This window comes from Camellia sinensis, chromosome 14, assembly GCF_055761805.1.
Source record: "Camellia sinensis isolate YWXY chromosome 14, ASM5576180v1, whole genome shotgun sequence".
NCBI classification, from domain to species: Eukaryota; Viridiplantae; Streptophyta; class Magnoliopsida; order Ericales; family Theaceae; genus Camellia; species Camellia sinensis.
This window is the reverse complement of record NC_138974.1, coordinates 37815600-37834493: the sequence shown is the minus strand read 5'-3', so window position 1 is coordinate 37834493 and position 18894 is coordinate 37815600. Positions and strand designations below refer to the sequence as shown.

The 18894-nt window shown below is 35.6% G+C and overlaps 1 protein-coding gene across 2 annotated transcripts; it reads left to right on the top strand.

Moving 5' to 3' along the window:
- Positions 1-11079: 11079 nt before the first annotated feature.
- On the top strand, positions 11080-13176 carry LOC114321488 (protein VACUOLELESS GAMETOPHYTES-like). Of its 2 annotated transcripts, XM_082907364.1 has the most exons (3): positions 11082-11855; positions 11975-12049; positions 12137-13176. In XM_082907364.1, the coding sequence occupies exons 1-3, from the start codon at positions 11152-11154 to the stop codon at positions 12348-12350; spliced, it is 993 nt and encodes a 330-aa protein (XP_082763490.1). In that variant the 5' UTR covers positions 11082-11151; the 3' UTR covers positions 12351-13176. The 2 variants fall into 2 exon arrangements, with proteins under 2 accessions (XP_082763489.1, XP_082763490.1); XM_082907363.1 differs by having other exon boundaries at positions 11080-11855; positions 11975-13176.
- The last annotated feature ends 5718 nt before the right edge of the window (positions 13177-18894 follow it).

Sequence of the window (18894 nt, the reverse complement as noted above, 5' to 3'; positions counted from 1 at the left end):
TGTCGACGTTGCGCTCAGTACTGCTCTGCTTCTTCCAAGCGATCTGGAGCGAAACGTCGGGTTCAGCGAGTATGAAAACTATGCCTTGATACTTCAGTGTTCCGTTCAAGTAAGTGTCTTTCATCTGGCACTTTTTTCCTTCTTTTTCATACTTAGAAATTTTCTAATAACTTTCGTTTTGTTCAATCTCAAGCCATTCAGCATGCTCATTCCTTCTCAATTCAATTTTTTGAGAACCGGGAGAAGTTGGCTGAGATAAAGAGGGAGTTCTCTTCTCTTTAAAAGACCAATAAAGGTTTACAGTCAAAAATGAAGAAGTTAGAAGACCAGGCCGAGGCCGCCATTAAGGCCCAAACCGATGCCGAAGAAAAAGCCGAATCTGCCGAGGCCATTAGGAAGGTCTCTGAGGCCCAAAAAAGAGAGGCCGAGGAAAAGATGGAGCAGGCCCAAAAAGAGCTTCAAGAGGCATTGGCCACGAAAGAAGCCGAAATCAAGGATGCCGACGAGAAGACATATGCTCAAGGTATGGCCGACGTCACGGAGGCTTATGAAATTCAAGTGAAGCAGGCATGCAACAAGGGTTTCACCCTTGGTTGGATGTCTCTTCTAAAGAAGCTTAATGTCCCCGAGGACTCGCCCTTTAGAAATGCCGACCTCATTCCTCTCTCATTCCCTCCAGCCCCAACTCCAACTCTTGCTCAATCTGGTAGTGATTCTGAATCTGAGGAGGAGATTTTGGTGAGGAAGCTAAAAGATGCTGCTGGGGTCAAGTCCTCTCCTCAAAATGAGCAAGTCCTAGACTTGACTCAAGATGAGGAAGGTGATGAGATTCCTGAAGACGCTGCTCCTGAGAAGGCATCAGCCGATGTCACCATTGCTGATAAGAGCCTTGACGAAACCTTGCAAGAGATTGATGCTGAACTTGCAGCGGAGAATGCGGCCGAGGTGACTCCTCAACAGTCTTCTGAGGTCCCAACCCAGCTCACTGCCGACGCTGAGGAATCTTAGTTTTCGTGTCTTTTCTTTTGTACTTTGTTTTTCTTTTGTGGGAACAATTGTAAACTTTTGGCCGACGTGCCTTTTCTAAATATTAATACAACTTTCCTTTTCTGAGTGCTTGTACCTTTGTCTTTTCTTGACTGTTTTTGCGTGATTCTATAATTAGAATATTCTGCATGTCTTTCACATACTCTTCCTTCTTTTTTTCAATTTTCTCGACACACCTCGGATAGACAAACTTCTTGGTTTAACTTAACTTGTAAACTTTTAACAAGTGTTGAACATCATACTGGTTTAACTCAACTTGTAAATTGCTACAAATTTCAACAAGTGTTTAAATAATAATCTGGGTTTAACTTCAACTTGTAAATTGTCTACAAATTTCAACAAGTGTTAAACAATGATTTCGGTTTAACTTCACTTGTAAATTGTCTACAAATTTCAACAAGTGTTAAGCAGTGATTTCGGTTTAACTTAACTTGTAAATTGTCCACAAATTTCAACAAGTGTTAAACAATGATTTCGGCTTAACTTCAACTTGTAAATTGTCCACAAATTTCAACAAGTGTTAAGCAATGATTTCGGTTTAACTTAACTTGTAAATTGTCCACAAATTTCAACAAGTGTTAAACAATGATTTCGGCTTAACTTCAACTTGTAAATTGTCCACAAATTTCAACAAGTGTTAAGCAATGATTTCGGTTTAACTTAACTTGTAAATTGTCCACAAATTTCAGCAAGTGTTAAACAATGATTTCGGCTTAACTTCAACTTGTAAATTGTCCACAAATTTCAACAAGTGTTAAACATATTCTTCTTCTCTCTGCCCCCTAATGTGAACTTGAGTTCCACTTGGGTTCTCATTATGCATGTATTCTGGAGACAATGTCAAGTATCTTGAAAAGAGAACTGAATCTTTATTTATTTACTTCGGCAAATGGCAAAGGAACAAAGAAATTCTAATGATAGAAAAAATTCAAACTACAAGTGTTCCAAGGTCTTGGCAACTCTTTGCCTTCATTATCTTCAAGCCGATATGCCCCATTTCCCAGTACCGAGATAATTCTGTAGGGTCCTTCCCAATTTGGGCCAAGCTTGCCCTCTCTGGGATCCTTCTTGTTGCCGATGACTTTTCTTAGGACGAGGTCACCAATCTGAAATTCTCTTGGATTGACCTTTTTGTTATAAGCTTTTGCAAGTTGTTGCTGGTATGCTGCGAGCTGGATTGCAGCTTTCTCTCTTCTTTCTTCTAAGAGATCCAGATCTCGGGCTAAGAGTACATCATTAGTCCCGTTCTCTACTCCCTGGGTTCTGATTCCTGGGATGCCGATTTCCAGCGGAATGACTGCTTCTGTGCCATAAGCTATGGCCAAGGGGGATTCCCCTGTTGATCTTCTCGGCGTAGTCCGATATGCCCAGAGTACATTGGGCAATTCGTCTACCCATTTGCCTTTTGCTGCCTGTAGCCCCTTCTTTATCCCATCTAAAATTACTTTGTTGGATGCTTCTGCTTGTCCATTGCTTTGTGGAAAGCTTGGGGTTGAAAAGTAGTTCTTGATCTTGAACTTTGCACAGAAGTTCTTGATTAGTTTACTGTCAAATTGAGTTCCATTGTCTGCAACAATTGCTCTGGGAATCCCAAATCTGGTGATAATGTTTTTCCAAATGAAGTTCTTCACATCCACATCTCGGATCTTGGCAAGGGGTTCAGCTTCTATTCATTTTGTGAAGTAGTTCGTTGCTACCAGCAAGTACTTTCTTTGTCCAGTTGCTTGGGGTAATTGCCCAACGAGATCCATGCCCCATTGGGCAAATGGCCAAGGACTGGATACAGGGTTCAGGTCAGCAGCTGGCTGGTGTATCAAAGGTGCAAACCTTTGGCATTGTTCACATTTCTTCACGTAGGCTTCTGCATCTTTTTGCATGTAAGGCCACCAATACCCCGGGGTAATGGCCCTGTGAGCTAGTGATCTGCCCCTAGTGTGGCTTCCACAAATTCCTTCATAGATTTCATATAAAAAATCTTCAACCTACAAAGGGTGTACGCACCTTAAAAGGGGTCCAGTGAAGGATCTTCTGTAGAGGTGTCCCTCTGCTGTTAGACTGAATCTTGCCGACTTCAATCTGATCTTGTGTGCCTCCTTGCGGTCATCTGGTAACTTTCCTTCTTTTAGAAATGCAACAATTGCGTCCATCTAGCTTGGTCCCATGTCTACGCACATTGCTTCATGCTCTGTGGTTTCTGGTTCAATGCTCGGGTCCGACAGGTAGTCAATCATTATTGTCCTTGCATTTCCAGGTTGTACTACACTAGATAAGTTGGCCAACGCATCGGCGTGGCTGTTATCATCTCGGCTTACCTGAAGTAGTTGGCAGTTCTGAAACAAGGCTGACAGTCTGATGACTACCTTTGCGTAGGCCAACATTCGTTCATCTCGGGCTGCAAACTCGCCTGTTGTCTGGTTAACTATCAGTTGTGAATCACAAAAAACTATTACCTCATCTGCTTACACTGCTGCTGCCAACTTCAGTCCTGCAATGAGTGCTTCATACTCTGCTTCATTATTTGAGGCCTTGAACCCCAAACGAATTGACTGTTCTAGCACTTGCCCATCTGAGGATATCAATACTACTCCTGCCCCCGCTCCCTATCGGTTTGAACTCCCATCAACGAACAGTCGAAAGGAGTCACCGATATAGATGCTGCAGGGTCTGAGTTTCTCTTCTTTTTTTTGTTCTTTTGCCTTTGCCTGGGCTTTTCCTTGCTTGTCTGGACATCGTTCATCTTGGCTCGACGGAGCCCGATGTTCGATGGAACTTGGCATGAACTTGGCCACGAAGTCCGCCAGAACCTGGCCTTTAATTGTTGTCCTTGGCCTTTACTCCAGGTCATACTGGCCTAGGATGACTGCCCATCTGGCTATTCTTCCTGTCAGGTCTCCTTGCTACAGTAAGGACTTCAAGGGGTGCTCTGTTAGCACCACAATTTTATGGGCCTGGAAGTAATGGTTCAACTTCTTTGAAGCCATTACTAAAGCTAGTGCCAATTTCTCTAAGGGTAGATACCTCGTTTCTGCATCGGCTAGGGTTTTGCTTACATAGTAAACAGTCTTTTGCTCCCATTTTTCTTCTCGGATTAGCACTGCACTTATTGCATGTTTTGAAACAGCTAAGTATAGGAACAGCTCCTCCCCAGGTTCTGGATTTGAAAGAACTGAAGCTGTGGTCAAGTACTTCTTCAGGTCGGCCAAAGCGACTTCGCATTCTTCTGTCCACAGGAAGTCTGTGGCTTTCTTCACCAAGTTGAAGAAAGGTCTGCACTTATTTGAGCTTCTACTGATGAATCTGTTCAGGGCTGTGGCCCTTCCAGTTAGCATCTGCACTTGTTTTGCCGACGTCGAGCTCTTCAACTCTAGGATGGTCTTGATTTGATCTGGGCTGGCCTCGATGCCCCTTCTAGTCACCAGGTATCGTAAAAACTTACCAGATTCAACTCCAAATGCACACTTCGATGCATTGAGTCAGAGCCGATATGTTTTAAGGATTTCAAAGACTGCTTTTAGATCGGCGAGGTGACCTTCAGGCTCCTTGGTCTTAACGGCCATGTCGTCGATGTAGACTTCTACTGTTCGGCCGATCAGGTGTTTGAACATTTTGGTTACCAGCCTTTGGTAAGTTGCTCCTGCATTTTTCAACCCGAAAGACATTACTTTGTAACAGTACAGGCCTTTTGGAGTGATGAACGCGGTCTTCTCGTCGTCTGGGGGGTACATGGCTATCTGGTGGTACCCCCTGTAGGCGTCTAGGAAGCTCATTCTTCCATGCCCTGAAGTGGCATCTACTAGCTGGTCAATCTTAGGTAGAGGAAATCTGTCTTTGGGACAGGCTTTGTTGAGGCTAGTGAAGTCTACGCAGACCCTCCATTTACCGTTCTTCTTTTTTACCACCACTGTATTGGATAGCCATGTCGGGTAGTGTACTTCTCTAATGGCCCTGGCCTCCAGAAGTCTGTCTACTTCTTCCTCTACTGCTTCGATGTGCATCAACGTCGGTCTTCTGGCTCATTGAATTATAGGTTTGACGGACCTGTCAACATTCAGTTTGTGGCAAGTGACCTCTGGGTCAATGCCAGGCATTTCGTAAGGTGTCCAAGCAAACACCTCAATATTTGCTCTCAAAAAAATTTCTAACTCTTTTTCCTCTTCTTCGGCTAAGCCCGAGCCGAGAAGAAAAAAGCGTTCTTCATCCCCGTTCTGGACGTGGATTTTCTTCAATGTCTCTTCGCTCTTCTCGGCTGGCTCCTTGCCGACGTCTTCTAGGACTTCCACGGCTTCATCTTCAATTTCTGCCTTTTTTGGCTCTCGTATGCTGCAGGTAGATTTCATTGCTGCCATGGAGCAATTCTTTTCCTGCAACTGATCGCCTCTGACTTCCTCTATCCCATGCTCTGTTGGGAATCACAATAGTTGATGCAATGTTGAGGGAACTACCCCCATTGAATGCAACCATTGCCTTCCCAAGATGATGTTGTAAGGGGAAGGTGTGTCGATGATGGTGAATTCTGTCTTGATCTTCCTGGTGCCAGCCTGCACCTCTAAGCTTACTGCTCCCAGTGGCCATGTCAGCTTTCCATTGAACCCAACCATTGAGCCATTGGATTGTTCCATATCATCTGGGTGAAGGCCGAGCTCCTTGTAACATCGGACGTACATGATGTCACAGGAGCTGCCTTGGTCAATCAGGATGCGTTTCACTTGGCACTCCCCAACTTGGAGGGATACTACCAAGGCATCATTATGTGGATGCTGGACCATCTCTAGGTCAGCTTCAGTAAAGGTTATCATTGGTCCCTGACACTCTTCTGCCCGATGTCTTTTCTCCCCGACTTGGTAGACATGTTGTAGGTGTTTTACCTTATGGGTCTCTCCTCAGATTTTGTTTTCGTTGACCTTCGAGTGGATTACGCTGATTACCCAAGGTCCTCCTGCCTGTGGTTGCTGTGCTGGGGGAGGTGGGGCTGCTGGTGCTTGAGGCAATCTTGCCCGTTCTTCCCTTGTCCTGGTCTCATCGACAAGGTCTCTCAGATGTCTTTGTCTCACCAGGTCTTCCAAATGTGTTTTCAGGGCTCTACAACCCTGAGTTGTATGCCCATTTTCATTGTGGTAGGCACAATGCCTGCTAATGTTTCTTCCCATGAACTCTCCTGGAGCCCTCTCTGGTGTTCTGAAATAGGGTTGGTTCCGAATTTGGTCTAGGACTTTGTAAATCGGGATTCGGAACGCAGTTGTTACTACCTGTGTGGCCCTCAATTCTGCATCTTGTTTGCTCGCTCCATTGTTACCTCGGCCTCGCTTCGGCGAGCCGTTTCCTTTCTCTTGTTTTATCTCCTTAGCCCCCGACATGTCTTCTTCGGCTCTAGCATACTTTTCGATTCTTGCCATGAGCTCTTCCATTCTTTTTGGCAATGTCTTTGCCAAAGACTTTCGTAGTGGACAGTTGTCTTCAAGCCGTTCTTGAAAGATACGACTGCCACCTCTTGATTACATTCGGGTATTCGATTGTACATCTCATAGTATCTTTTTGCATAGGTCCTAAGGTCTTCATCCTTGCTGATCTTTAGAGCCATCAATGCGTCCACCCTTAATGGCTGCAGTTTATTTGTCACGAACCTGGCCACAAATATCTCGGCCAGGCCTTCCCAAGTCTTCACGCTTCCCTTCGGTCGTTTGTGGAACCAATCTGATGCAATCTCCCCGAAGGATGAGGGGAACACTTTGCAGAGTAACGGCTCGTTCCCACTATACAATGCCATTGAATTCAAATATAGTCCAACGTGGAAGTTGGGGTCTGACTTACCATCGTATATTGAAAACTCGGCATACTGAATCGCTTCGGTGCCTCAAATCTGTCTAATTCCACCGAGAATGGTGTCCTCGGCTTATCTGGGGAGGTTACCTCGCCTTCGGCATTCTATTGCTTCCTCTTGAGGTAATCTTTTAAGTCTTCTTTGCTCCGCCCAGGAGCTCGGCTATCTTTCGACTTCAGTCTTTTCGGTATACTACTCTCGGCCTCGTGGTGAGCCCGTTTCGACCCTTCTCCATGAGTTGTGTCGAAGCACAGCGCCTGCCCCTGAACATGCCGATGTCCTTTGGGGTCTGCCTCTTTTGTGCAATGCGTCCTCCGTGATTCTTCTCTTCTTGATTCTCTTCGTTCGACTTCCCTAGAAGGTCGATGAGAGTATCTTTCGCTCCCGTTGTGCTGAGGGGCTATGGGGATTGTTTTCTGCCCTCCCTTCTGGGCATTGGCCGCTGGAATCGACGTGTCTTGCAGCGGGTACGGCGGCTGTATGACGTTATTTTGCATCATGAAATTGACGACCGACTTCAGGTCTGCTAATTTGTTTGCCATCTCTTTTACCTCTTCGTCCCTCCGTAGGCACCTATCCTTCCAGACCTGGAGGTCGTCCTCGTTGTAGTACCTGCTTTGATCAGGTTTCTTTGGTGCGTCGCCAGTCTGGCCAACATCTTTCGCTCCATGATTCTGGTCATGAGTTTCTGCATTGCATTTGTCTCCTGTGATATCAAGGTCAATAGGTCTCCCACTCCCAGCAGGAGTGTCGTCCCTAATCTTTTCCTTCTGTCCGTTACTGGCCATCTATTCTACTTTCTTTCCCACAGACGGCGCCAAATTGTGTGGGTGATTTTCTGATCACACTGTCCAACTCAGTATTCAGCTAGAGAACACTGGCAGAATAGATGACACCTGGCTAACCTATAACAGAAAGAGAAGATTCCAGTGGTGGTTTGTCCACCCGGGGACGCTCCGACGATCAAGTCAGTATATCTCTCAAAGATAATCAATAGTGCTTAACTCACTAGATAGAATATATATTGCGTACCTTAGACCCATGGAGTGCCTCTCTTTTATAGTTACCTCAATCCTAATCCCAATAGAAGCCTAACTTCTATGGATTCCTATTCAGTACTTACTTTGGACTCCTCAAGAGATAAAGAAAAACTCTCTAAGAGCTTTATCCTTATCTTGACTAAGTCTCTTCTTTATTCTAGGACTCTTGTCCCTTATCTGTTATCCCTTATCTCGGATTCCGATACCTTCGGAGATAACCTCGGCCTAACCGAAATGACCTCGGCATAATGACCATGACACGTGGCACCTCGGCTGACACGTCGGCATCACCTTGCCACGTGTTGGTACTTAGAAAATTTATCCCCACATTTATATATGGTACAATTTTTTTAAAGTTATGAACAACCGTAAATGAACTCACTTGATTTAAAGGTAAATTCACAATGATGTTACATCCCTTTATTTATCATTCCTAAATAATTCCTAATAATATGACATTGATGCTAGATTGAAATATTTGATAAATCAAAATTTAGACTTTATCAAATACATTATTAGAAATGATTTTAAAAGTAAGTGTTTCAATCATTTTTGTTTTATATATTCCAAGAGCACTTGAAATTCAACAATGCTTTGCTTGACGAAGAAGCCTTCATGAAAGAAAACCTTGAGGAAGTTTGTTGGTATGTTGTCAGAGAGCACTTTCATGGGAGAAGTTATTTGTTGCTCTTGCAGCACAGTTACACAGTATTTCAGGTGTGCTCTGATTGATTGGTAGAGAGAGTAAGATTTACGATTTTATGTTAAATGATTGAGAAATATAAGAAAATATGAAAATTTGTGATTAGTAAGAGATATGATTAGGTAATGTCTTTAAATCAATCAATAATTTTTCTTTTTATGGGTCTACAAACTAATTTTAAAAAGAGAAAGGCAAAGCGAAAGTGAAAGTGAAAGTGAAAGTGAAAGTGAAAAGTACAGTAGGGAGAGAAAGAAACAGAACTGAACACTCAATATCCGGGGTAATGAGATAAGAAAGTATATCAATTGATGATGTGACATAATTTAAAATATTTTTGATATTTGTAATTTGTATAATTTGTGGGGTCAATAATAATATCATAACTACTGTTGGTATACTAATTAGTACATTAGTTGATATATGTAAAACCACCGAATTTGAAAATATCATAACTTGTGTATGATATGATATTTTTAAAGTTATGAACAATCGTAAATGAACTCACTTGGTTAAAGGTAAATCCACTTTAACAATGTTACATCCTTTTATTTAGGGTAAATTATAAATACATCTTTTGAGATTTACTTAAATTACAAATTACCCCTTGTGGTTCTAAAAATTACATTATGCCTCCTAAGATTTCTAATTTCATAATAAATAGGTCATTTTGTTAATAAATCATCAAGTTAATTAACAATTTTTAATAATATTAAAATTTTATTTCAATTAATAATTCAAATAATTTTATTATTGTATAGGTAAATAGTTAGAAATCTCACTTTTTCAATTAATTTTCTTAAATAAAAAATTCTGACATTGAGGTATTTATAATTTTTTAAATCACAAGAAACAATTCGTATTTTAAGTAAATCTCAGGGGATGCATTTGTAATTTATCTTTTTATTTATTACTCTTAAATAATTCCTAATAATGTGACATTAATGTTAGACTGGAATATTTAATAAATCAAAATTTGAAACTTGTACATTATTAGAAATAATTTTAAAAGTAAAGCCCTGTTTGTCATAACGTAAAAAAAAGTTAAAAAGTCACTATTCTATTTAGGTCACGTCATTTTATTTAAATTACATTATCTCTTCATTATATCACTTTAAATCCAACCATATCTAACTTATTTCATAAAAAATTAAAAAATATATTTATTTACGTTATTCCAAATCACCACAAGTGTTTCAATCTCTTTTGTTTTACATATTTCCAAGAGCACTTGAAGGGAATCCAATAATGCTTTGCTTGACGAAGAAGCATTCATGAAAGAAAACCTTCAGGAAGTTTGTTGGTATATTGTCACAGAGCACTTTTATGGGAGAAGTTACACGTTTCAGTGTTTTGATGGGTAGAGAGAGTAAGGTTAGATTTGGTAATTTTTTTAAAAAGTTAAAAAATTAAGAAAAAACCATATCATCTCTTTTTTATATCATCTTAAATTTAATTATATTTTTATAAATAATAAAAAAATGTATTTATTTAAAACATTTTAAATAACCTTTAAGATTTATAATTTTATATTAAATGACTGAGAAATATAAAAAAAAATCTAAAAATTTGTGATTAGAGAGATATAGATCTTGTTTGGTTTGTGTTTCTCAAAAAAATTTGAAAAAAATTCTCTACAAATAAGTTTTCAAAAATAATCAAACCAAATAAATTTTTCTAAAAGTTTTTTCGAAAACTTGTTTGGTTTACAAGTTTTTCAAACAAATTTCTCTCTCATACACATCAAATCAATTACTTTTTCCAAAACTCTCTCTCAAAATAATTTTTTAAAACATCTTTTAAAAAAAAATCAAATCAAATAAATTTTCGTACTTTTTATCTCAAAACATATATCAAAGAGAAAAGATAGGGATCATGAAAAAAATTTCATGAAACTGATCATGAAAAATTTATGACCCTTAGATTACCTTGATTAGTGTGTGGTGTTTTATTTTAAGTGTAATCCAAGAGTCATAAATCTTTCATGATCATTTTCATGAAATTTTTTTCATGATACGTAGCATTGCTCTTTTTCAAATACAAACCAAACAAGTCCATAGTCGCCTCACAAACTAATTTTAAAATGAAAAAAGAAAAAAGAAAAATGAAAGTGAAAGTGAAAGTGAAAGTGAAAAGTAAAGCGCGGAGAGAGAGAGAGAGAGAGAGAGAGAGAGAGAACTGAACACTCAACGTCCGGGGCAGTTTGATGAGAAAGAGAGGAGAGGGAGAGTGAGCAGAGAGTAGTTTGCCCGGTGAGAGAGGGGTGAGAATTCTCTCCCCTTTACGTTTCAGGTTTTCTCTTTTCCCCCTTTTTTTTAAAAATAAGTATATATATATATATATATATTTGTGAACAGTAGCTTCGCCCAAATTCTGATGTTTTCACGAAGGCTTCTTCATGAAGCGTAGCTTTATTGTAATTATTAATAGAACGGATACTTTTCTTACTTTAGGGTTATTATATTATCGAGTTCTTGCCTAGAACATTTTCAAGATTTACCATCAAGAAGAGAGAGAGAGAGAGAGAGATATATATATATATATATATGGAGCTTGAACACTTCAGTCATGACCATCCATTGATCCTAAGGACAGACTACATGGAGGAAGGTGTGAAAGTTCATTGCTACGGGTGTCGGCAACCCATCTCAGGTCTATCCTATGGTTGCACCAAATGCGAGTTTTTCTTGCACAAATCATGTGCAGAACTACCCCGGGAAATGACATATCATCCTGCTCACCCTGAACACCCCCTTACTCTCCTTTCAAAGCCACCTTATTATTGCACGTGCGATGTTTGTAGAGAACATTGCGACCGATTCGTTTACAATTGCTTTCGATGCAAGTTCGATGTCGACATAAGGTGTGCTTCGGTGGTGTCCAATATTCAACAGAGGATTGAGCTCAAATGTCACCCACATCAGTTGATCCCCTTGGAAAAGTCAACCACATTCTTTTGTGATGCTTGTGGTGAAGAACACGGAGGCACCTCCTACTTATGTACCACCTGTGGATTCTGGGTCAGCCAGAAATGTGCTAATTCATTACCTAGCACCATTAAACTTGGTGATCATCACCACCCTCACCCTCTCACCCTCATCTATTTTATTCCATATACACATAGACACGACAACTGCAGAATCTGTAACAAGCCATTGTACAGAAGAAATTGGCTTTATTATTGTTCCGACTCCAAATGCACATATTTTGTCCATGTAAACTGCGTTGCATCAAAGATGGAGCATTCCAAGCACGTCGTTGACCTGTCTGCCTTGCAACATTTTTCTTTTAACTTTCTGTGAATAATTTGATTTGATTATTATTATTATATCTTTTGATAACGCTCCAACCTTGGATATGTGATTTCAGGGATTGCGAAGTTGAGACTGAACATAAGATCACGCTTAATTCGGGGAGAGCAACATCAAATATTGAGCTATCCAAGTTGATAATTGCCTGTTTGACTCTTATTTTTTGTTTTGGGTTAGTGATTTACTTTGATCACAAACTATTCATTTTTTTTGGTTTCAGGGATTGCGATGCAGAGATTGAAGTTGAAAATCGGATCACCTTGCCAGCCGATGAGTCTGTTGATCTGAGAACTCTATTTGTCAATCACATCAAAGTAGTGGGGAAGTGTAAAGAAGCAACAGAGATTAGACATTTAGTCATGAACACACTTTATATTTTTCTAACAAACAAATCGACCAGGAGTCACACTCTGAGAGCAACTCACCCCTCTTGAATGAGGTAGAGGATGAAGAAAAATGCAATGCGTGTTCTCGAAGAATCTCGGGCCCTTTTTACCATTGTGTTCAATGCAACTTTTTACTCCACGAGTATCGTGCAGAGTTACCCAGTACACTGCACCACCCATGTCACCCACAGCACACAATTTGCTTGACCACAAATTTTCAACCATATGTTTGTCGATGTTGCAGCCTATGGTGCAATTTGTTTAAATTCGGTTGCTCTGAATGCGAGTTCTTCCTTGATATTGGGTGTGCATCCCTACCGCGCACTATCAGACATGAAGCTCACAATCACACCCTTGCTCTAAGGCCAACAGGATTTGGTTGCAATGCATGTGATGATTGGGCTGCGTTTGGGTTTTTATGTGAGACTTGCAATTTCAATGTATGTCAAAGGTGTGTTCTTATGACACGTACGGTTAGGCACAGATACGATGAACATCCATTCACCCTAACCTACTCTCCTGTCAAAGACCAAACAAATGACAATGAGGAGTATATATGTGAAATCTGCGAGGAAGACATAGACCCAAAATATTGGTTCTATTATTGTGGCTATTGCGATCAATCTCTTCATATGAATTGCATCCGTCCTTTTGATCGGAATTCGAATGTAAAATATGGGATCACCTTTAACTTTAAAGGTCACCCGCACCTTCTCACTTTACTTCGAACACGCAAGGAGAAACTCCCTATGCACCTACTGTGAGGGAGGTTTCGTAGATCTTAGTACGGCCTATGAATGTGAGCTTTGTAATTTTTGGATTCAACTATCTTGTATACGTTGGCTTGCAATATAATGATATTATTATTTTAAAATTATAATCTTACATATTATATAAATTATAAATATTCAGATCTTTTAAAATTATATCACATAATCATTTATTAATATATTAATTTTTTTTTAAAAAGTATTAATATATTAATTAATATACCAATAAATAACATTATTATTTTTGTATGCTGTGCACAAGTAGACAACGAAATTTGATAAAGATCAATTGGCACATTTTTCAGTTTAGTTGTGTTTGTTTTGTTGATTCATTGATTGGGCCCCTTTTTTTTTGTCGATGATCTAGTTATCTATGAAGGATTAGAAAAAGGAAACTTTTTTTTGAAAATAATCAGTGTTTACGTAATAAAGTGAATTTAGTTCAACTTGTTCATCTAGTAAAGTGATTTTTTTTTTTAATTTAGTTCAAACAATGTTTATAAATTAAAAAAATAAAATTAAATTAAATGGTCCTTTTTAGGAGAAGTTATTGGTTAGTCTTGGAATATCGTTACACGGTGTTTTGATTAATAGAGATGGTAAAATTTACGAATTTATAATGAATGATTGAAAAATATAAAAAAATATAATAAATTATAATTAATAAGGGATATGACCATGTGCCGTCATGGACTAACCAATAATTTTTCCATCTTTATAGTCACGAAAAAACCCAAATTATGATTGAACTCAAATGGCTCGTAATGTTCATCATTTCATGTGAACTAGTGCTTGGCATGCACAAATGCACGAGATCAAAGAAATATTATGGCCTTTTTTGACAGAGGAAAAAAAAAAAACAGAAAAAAAAAGTCAACTTATTAATTTATTCGGATCCTATATTCTTTTATTTTTTTTTTATTGTACATTTTTTAAAAAATCTCAAAAAAAAGGCTAATAAGTTAACTTTTAACTACTTCTCAAAACAAGTCTATTTTAAAACAAAACTTTATTTATAAGGATTAGGCTTCTCTTATATCAGGATTTAAACATAAGAGAATTTGGGAGATCTGTAGAATTCATCATAAGTCTTGTTTCAATAATTCGAACAATTCACTTTTTAGGACTCGTTCAGTAATTCAGTAGAATATTTATGCAAAAAATTATTGTAATTGGATATCGGTAGTTATACGTTTGAATCAAATCTATATTATAAAAAATTAATGGTTATTCTTAAAATTATATTTATCGTCCATTGAGAGGAGAAAGATTATTCACCTTGTTTGGTTTTTATGGATTTTTTGAAAATTGAGTTTTTAATTTTTTGTGTTTTTCTTGCTTTTAGTGAATTTTTTTTTAATATTTTAAGTAAAATTTTAACTTTCTAGATATATATAACTTAGATGCACCTAAAAAATAAATTATTTGTGAAAAAATATTTAAAATTTTTAATAAATACACAAGAATACAAAAATATACAAAATTTTTGTATTTAATAAATTTTTTAAAGATTTTTTTTCTATAAATTATACTTTTTAAGTGTATCTAAGTTAAATATATCTAAAAAATAAAAATAAAAAAATTCTTAAGATATTAAAAATTTTGACTAAAAATACGTAAAACAAATAATTCAATTTTTTTTTATCTATTGTTGGTTTAACCAGAGTAGGACGAGGGGCAAATTTCGGGGGTGTGCACTAACCTCACAATGTCCACACCATTTAAGTCAAAGAATGCAGCTGTCAAGATTCGATTCCACACCCAAACTCTGGATACGATTTGTCCAGTATTTAGAGAGTTGTCCTAAGACCACTACATCAAACCCTTGGAAGTTGACACTGAAAAGTGAAAAATCCGAGATCTCAAAATTTATACCCAAAACCTTGCCAAAGTGCCGCAACCTATGAGTTAGAAAAATTAATGTATAATTTGATTCTCTTGCTTTCATGGCCTTCGTAATATTTGGAATTTCACAACTCCCAATTGAAATTTTTTTCCTTAGGAAAATCATATAAAGCACTAATTTATATATTATATAAGGAGAATCAAGTTTCTAACTCACACGTCTTATGAAAATTTCAATATTTCAATCTTAATTTTCTAATTTTTTGATTTATATATAAATAAATAAAAAAAATCTCAACGCTTATTGACTTCTCCTAAACTTTTTTGATTTCTCTCATACATACCGTTTTCAACTTTTCCCATACCTATTTAATTATTTTAGAAATAATAATTACCCCCTTTTCAACTTCTCCTATACCTATTTAATTATTTTAGAAATAATAATTATCCCTTAATTTATGGATTTCAAATAGAAAGATAACAAAAATATTTCATAATCTCTCCATTCTAATTTTTCTCAACAATTTCCAAAAGAAAATATTAAAACTTGCCTTCCTTTTCACTCTCTCAAAAAATCAGATAATATTTCAAAAAAAAAAAAATTAAAAATCAGATATACAAACAAATAAAATTAATAAATATGATTTTTATTTATTCAGTTAAAACCTTTTTTTTTTTGCCTCACAATATCCAATTATAAATTTTAAAAATCTTTAAATTCTATCTAAACAAATCTAATTTGAAAATATTTTACACCATCATACTTTAAATCAATAAAACTCACATGTCCATCACATATCTAACTCACGTCATAACTTACCTAAATAATAATAATTAAAAACAAATAGAAACCATAGATAAATTAAATAAATAAAAAAATAGAAACCCACAACTCTATCGTAATAAATTGAAAAAAAAACAAACGAATAGAAACCACACAAAAATAAAGAAGATAAGAATTTAGATATAGATCTCACAAAAATATGACAATATCTAAATTTAAATTATGATTTAATAATATAATTATTTTTTTTTTTTTATGTATATCTATCAAAATTTTAAATCACTTAATGGAACAAATTAATCAATTTTCAAGTCTTATTTAAAGAATAATCTTATTAGTCATTCCAACTCCTAGATTTCATGGGCACTGGTGGAGGAGCTGACGAATTAGGCGGTGCGGAGTCTAAGTTGTTGGGGGTAATATCCTACCACTCCATAAATTTATTTTTTTTCAATTTTATTTTTTCCCTATGTGATTCTCTTTCTCTGTTGTTGGTTTGGTTTTGGTTTCCATTTTAGTGATATTTATGTGTTTGTTTACAAGTTTACATGGTGGAGAAAAATCATTGGTGATGATAGTTGCAATCAAAGTATTTATGCCCATTTTGTGCCAAGAATTTTGATCGGAGTTTTTTTTTCCAATGAAAATCATAAAATTGAAATTAAAAAATGGGATTGAATTTTTTATTTTTATTGTCATTTAATTTTATAAAAAATGTGAAAATTTATTGTGAATTCAAGATTGCATTATAATATTAGATTTTTGTATAACTAGGTAAATTTAAAACTTTTAAATATCATTGTGTTTTTATCCTTTTTCTATCCTCTTATACCATTGCTGCTATTTATTAGTTTGTTCATCATAATTTAATTGAAAATGAAAGTTTAGTATAACTTTTCATATATATTAATTAATTTGTTACTGCTATATTTGTATATAATAGCATAATATATAGGGATAATCTCCAAATATAATTTCTTTATTTTTATGTGATTAACATAGTCCATCTTAAAATAGTATACATAGAAGTTAAATGGTTTCTTTTATCCCAAAAAAACCCAATATATTTTTTTTATACTTTTAAATTGAAATATTAGTTGTTTATGTCTACAAAATAAAATTGATAAATGCATATCCAAAAGCTACACATTTCTTTTTCTTTTTCTTTTATTTATTTTTTTATTTTTTATAGGTATGATATTTACAAATGAAAAATGTTTGACACCTCAAAAAACTTTTCATAATCCGACTTATAATGATGCGGTAATAAGTATCAATTTTTATACAAATATAAGAAGAGAATTAATCAAATTATACATTTCAACCAACTACATTTTCAAACTTTCACTATTTCAAATGTTATTTCACTATAATTCCAATTATAATTTGATAAAAAATTTAAAAGATGAAGCGTTGAAAATTATTATTTTTTCCCTCAAAATTGATGAAAAGAAAAAAAAAAATAGAATAAAAATGAAAGTTCTTTTAAAAATTAATAAAAATTTAATGACAAAAGTTAAAGTAATTCATATCAAATCAAATTTTTTATTTAAATTTAAAATCAAAGTAGATAAAAAAAATTAAAAGAAAATGATGAAAGGTTGTAAATATTTTGAAACTTTCTTATTCTTAATTATTAGAAATTCGTATGCGTATTATATTCATATTGTATTTTTAATTATGAAATTAAAACCAAAAGAAATGTAACTTAAATTATTAGATTAAGAACAGAAAATCATATCAATTATTGTTAAATATCATTTTACTTCATATTTAATAATAAAATTATATATTTGTCTTAATTTTAACTTTTAAATTTGTCTATTTTCATAACAAGAAGAGATATATCATAACTCATGTAACCCCATTTAATTAGGTTTAACTTTCTTTTTTTTAATTACAAATTATCAAAATTACACTAAATAGATTTAGGGAAGTGATATATCTCCTAAAAATTGAGCTCTAAAGAGAGCTCTATACACTTGGCAATGAAAAAAAAAAGGGGGGTAAAACATCACATCACATGAGTCACACTACTCCTAAAACTCTACTAGAGCACTAAAACATTTTTGATAGATTTATATATATTTTTTTATTTTTTTAAACTAATAATTTAAAAGATTATAAATATAAAAATTAACTTATAAATTACATGTATATTACAAGACAAAATATTAAATTATTTCAATATATTTATAATATATATTTTTTAATTTATGCAGTCTAGTGTACAGCACGATTAGCACTTGTTTTATATGATTAGTAAATCCAATTTCACTAGGATAGTTTCTCTCAACCACTACATATATTGGTAACTGATTCAATGAGCGCTTTGAAAAGTTGGTTTTTTTAATTGCCTTTTAAATATTTCAATTTAATTAAAATAACTATGCTTAGAAAGTAAGTTAACTTTTTTTTTTAATTAATTTGATAATTGTTAAAGAAAAAATAAAATAATTATAATTTAAACATTTCTAAAGGGTAGCTCGAAAGGGAGCTGGCCCGATTGGCTTAAATTTCAAAACGACGTCGTTTTGGAATTTTTTTTTTCTCTCTCTTTTCTCTCTGAATATGAAGAAGAAAGAAGAAAGAAAGAAGATGGAGCTGGGGAATCGAGAGAGAAAGACCATCAACATCAACAACAATGCATCATCATCAATAACAAACAATAATCACAAATAAATAAATAAATAAATAATTGTAGAATCTAAATAACAACACCACATCATCATCAACACGCTTTGGTACTCTCTGTTTTTTTTTTCCTTTTCTTCTAACAGAAAGAGAGAGATAAATCTATAAACATACAGATCTATACAGATCGGAGAACAGAGAGAGAGAGATACACAGAGAGAGATAGAGGTACATAGATCTATACAGATCTGTGTACATATACAGAGGATGATGGCGTCGGTGATAGCGCCAATGATGGGTGGAGCCTCTCCCTCTCTCTCTATGTGTGTGTGTCTTTGTTCCCCCTAGCTCTTCTTTCTTCTCTTTCTTTCTCTTTCTCCTTCTGTTTCAGAGATATAAGAGGAAAAAAAGAAAAAAAACTACTCAAAACGACATCGTTTGGGCAGTCGAGCTATTCGAGCAAAAGGCATTTCGAGCTACAAAGTATTATTCTAATTTAAATGTACCATTTTATTTTATTAACTTGTATTTGCTGCTATACTTCTCCAAAGTTGTGTTG

Excerpts from the sequence above, each read along its gene's own strand:
- LOC114321488 (XM_082907363.1), top strand. The coding sequence starts at position 11,152 with ATGGAGCTTGAACACTTCAGTCATGACCATCCATTGATCCTAAGGACA. Across the intron at positions 11,856-11,974 it reads TCAAAGATGGAGCATTCCAA|GGATTGCGAAGTTGAGACTG; the intron begins GCACGTCGTTGA and ends ATGTGATTTCAG.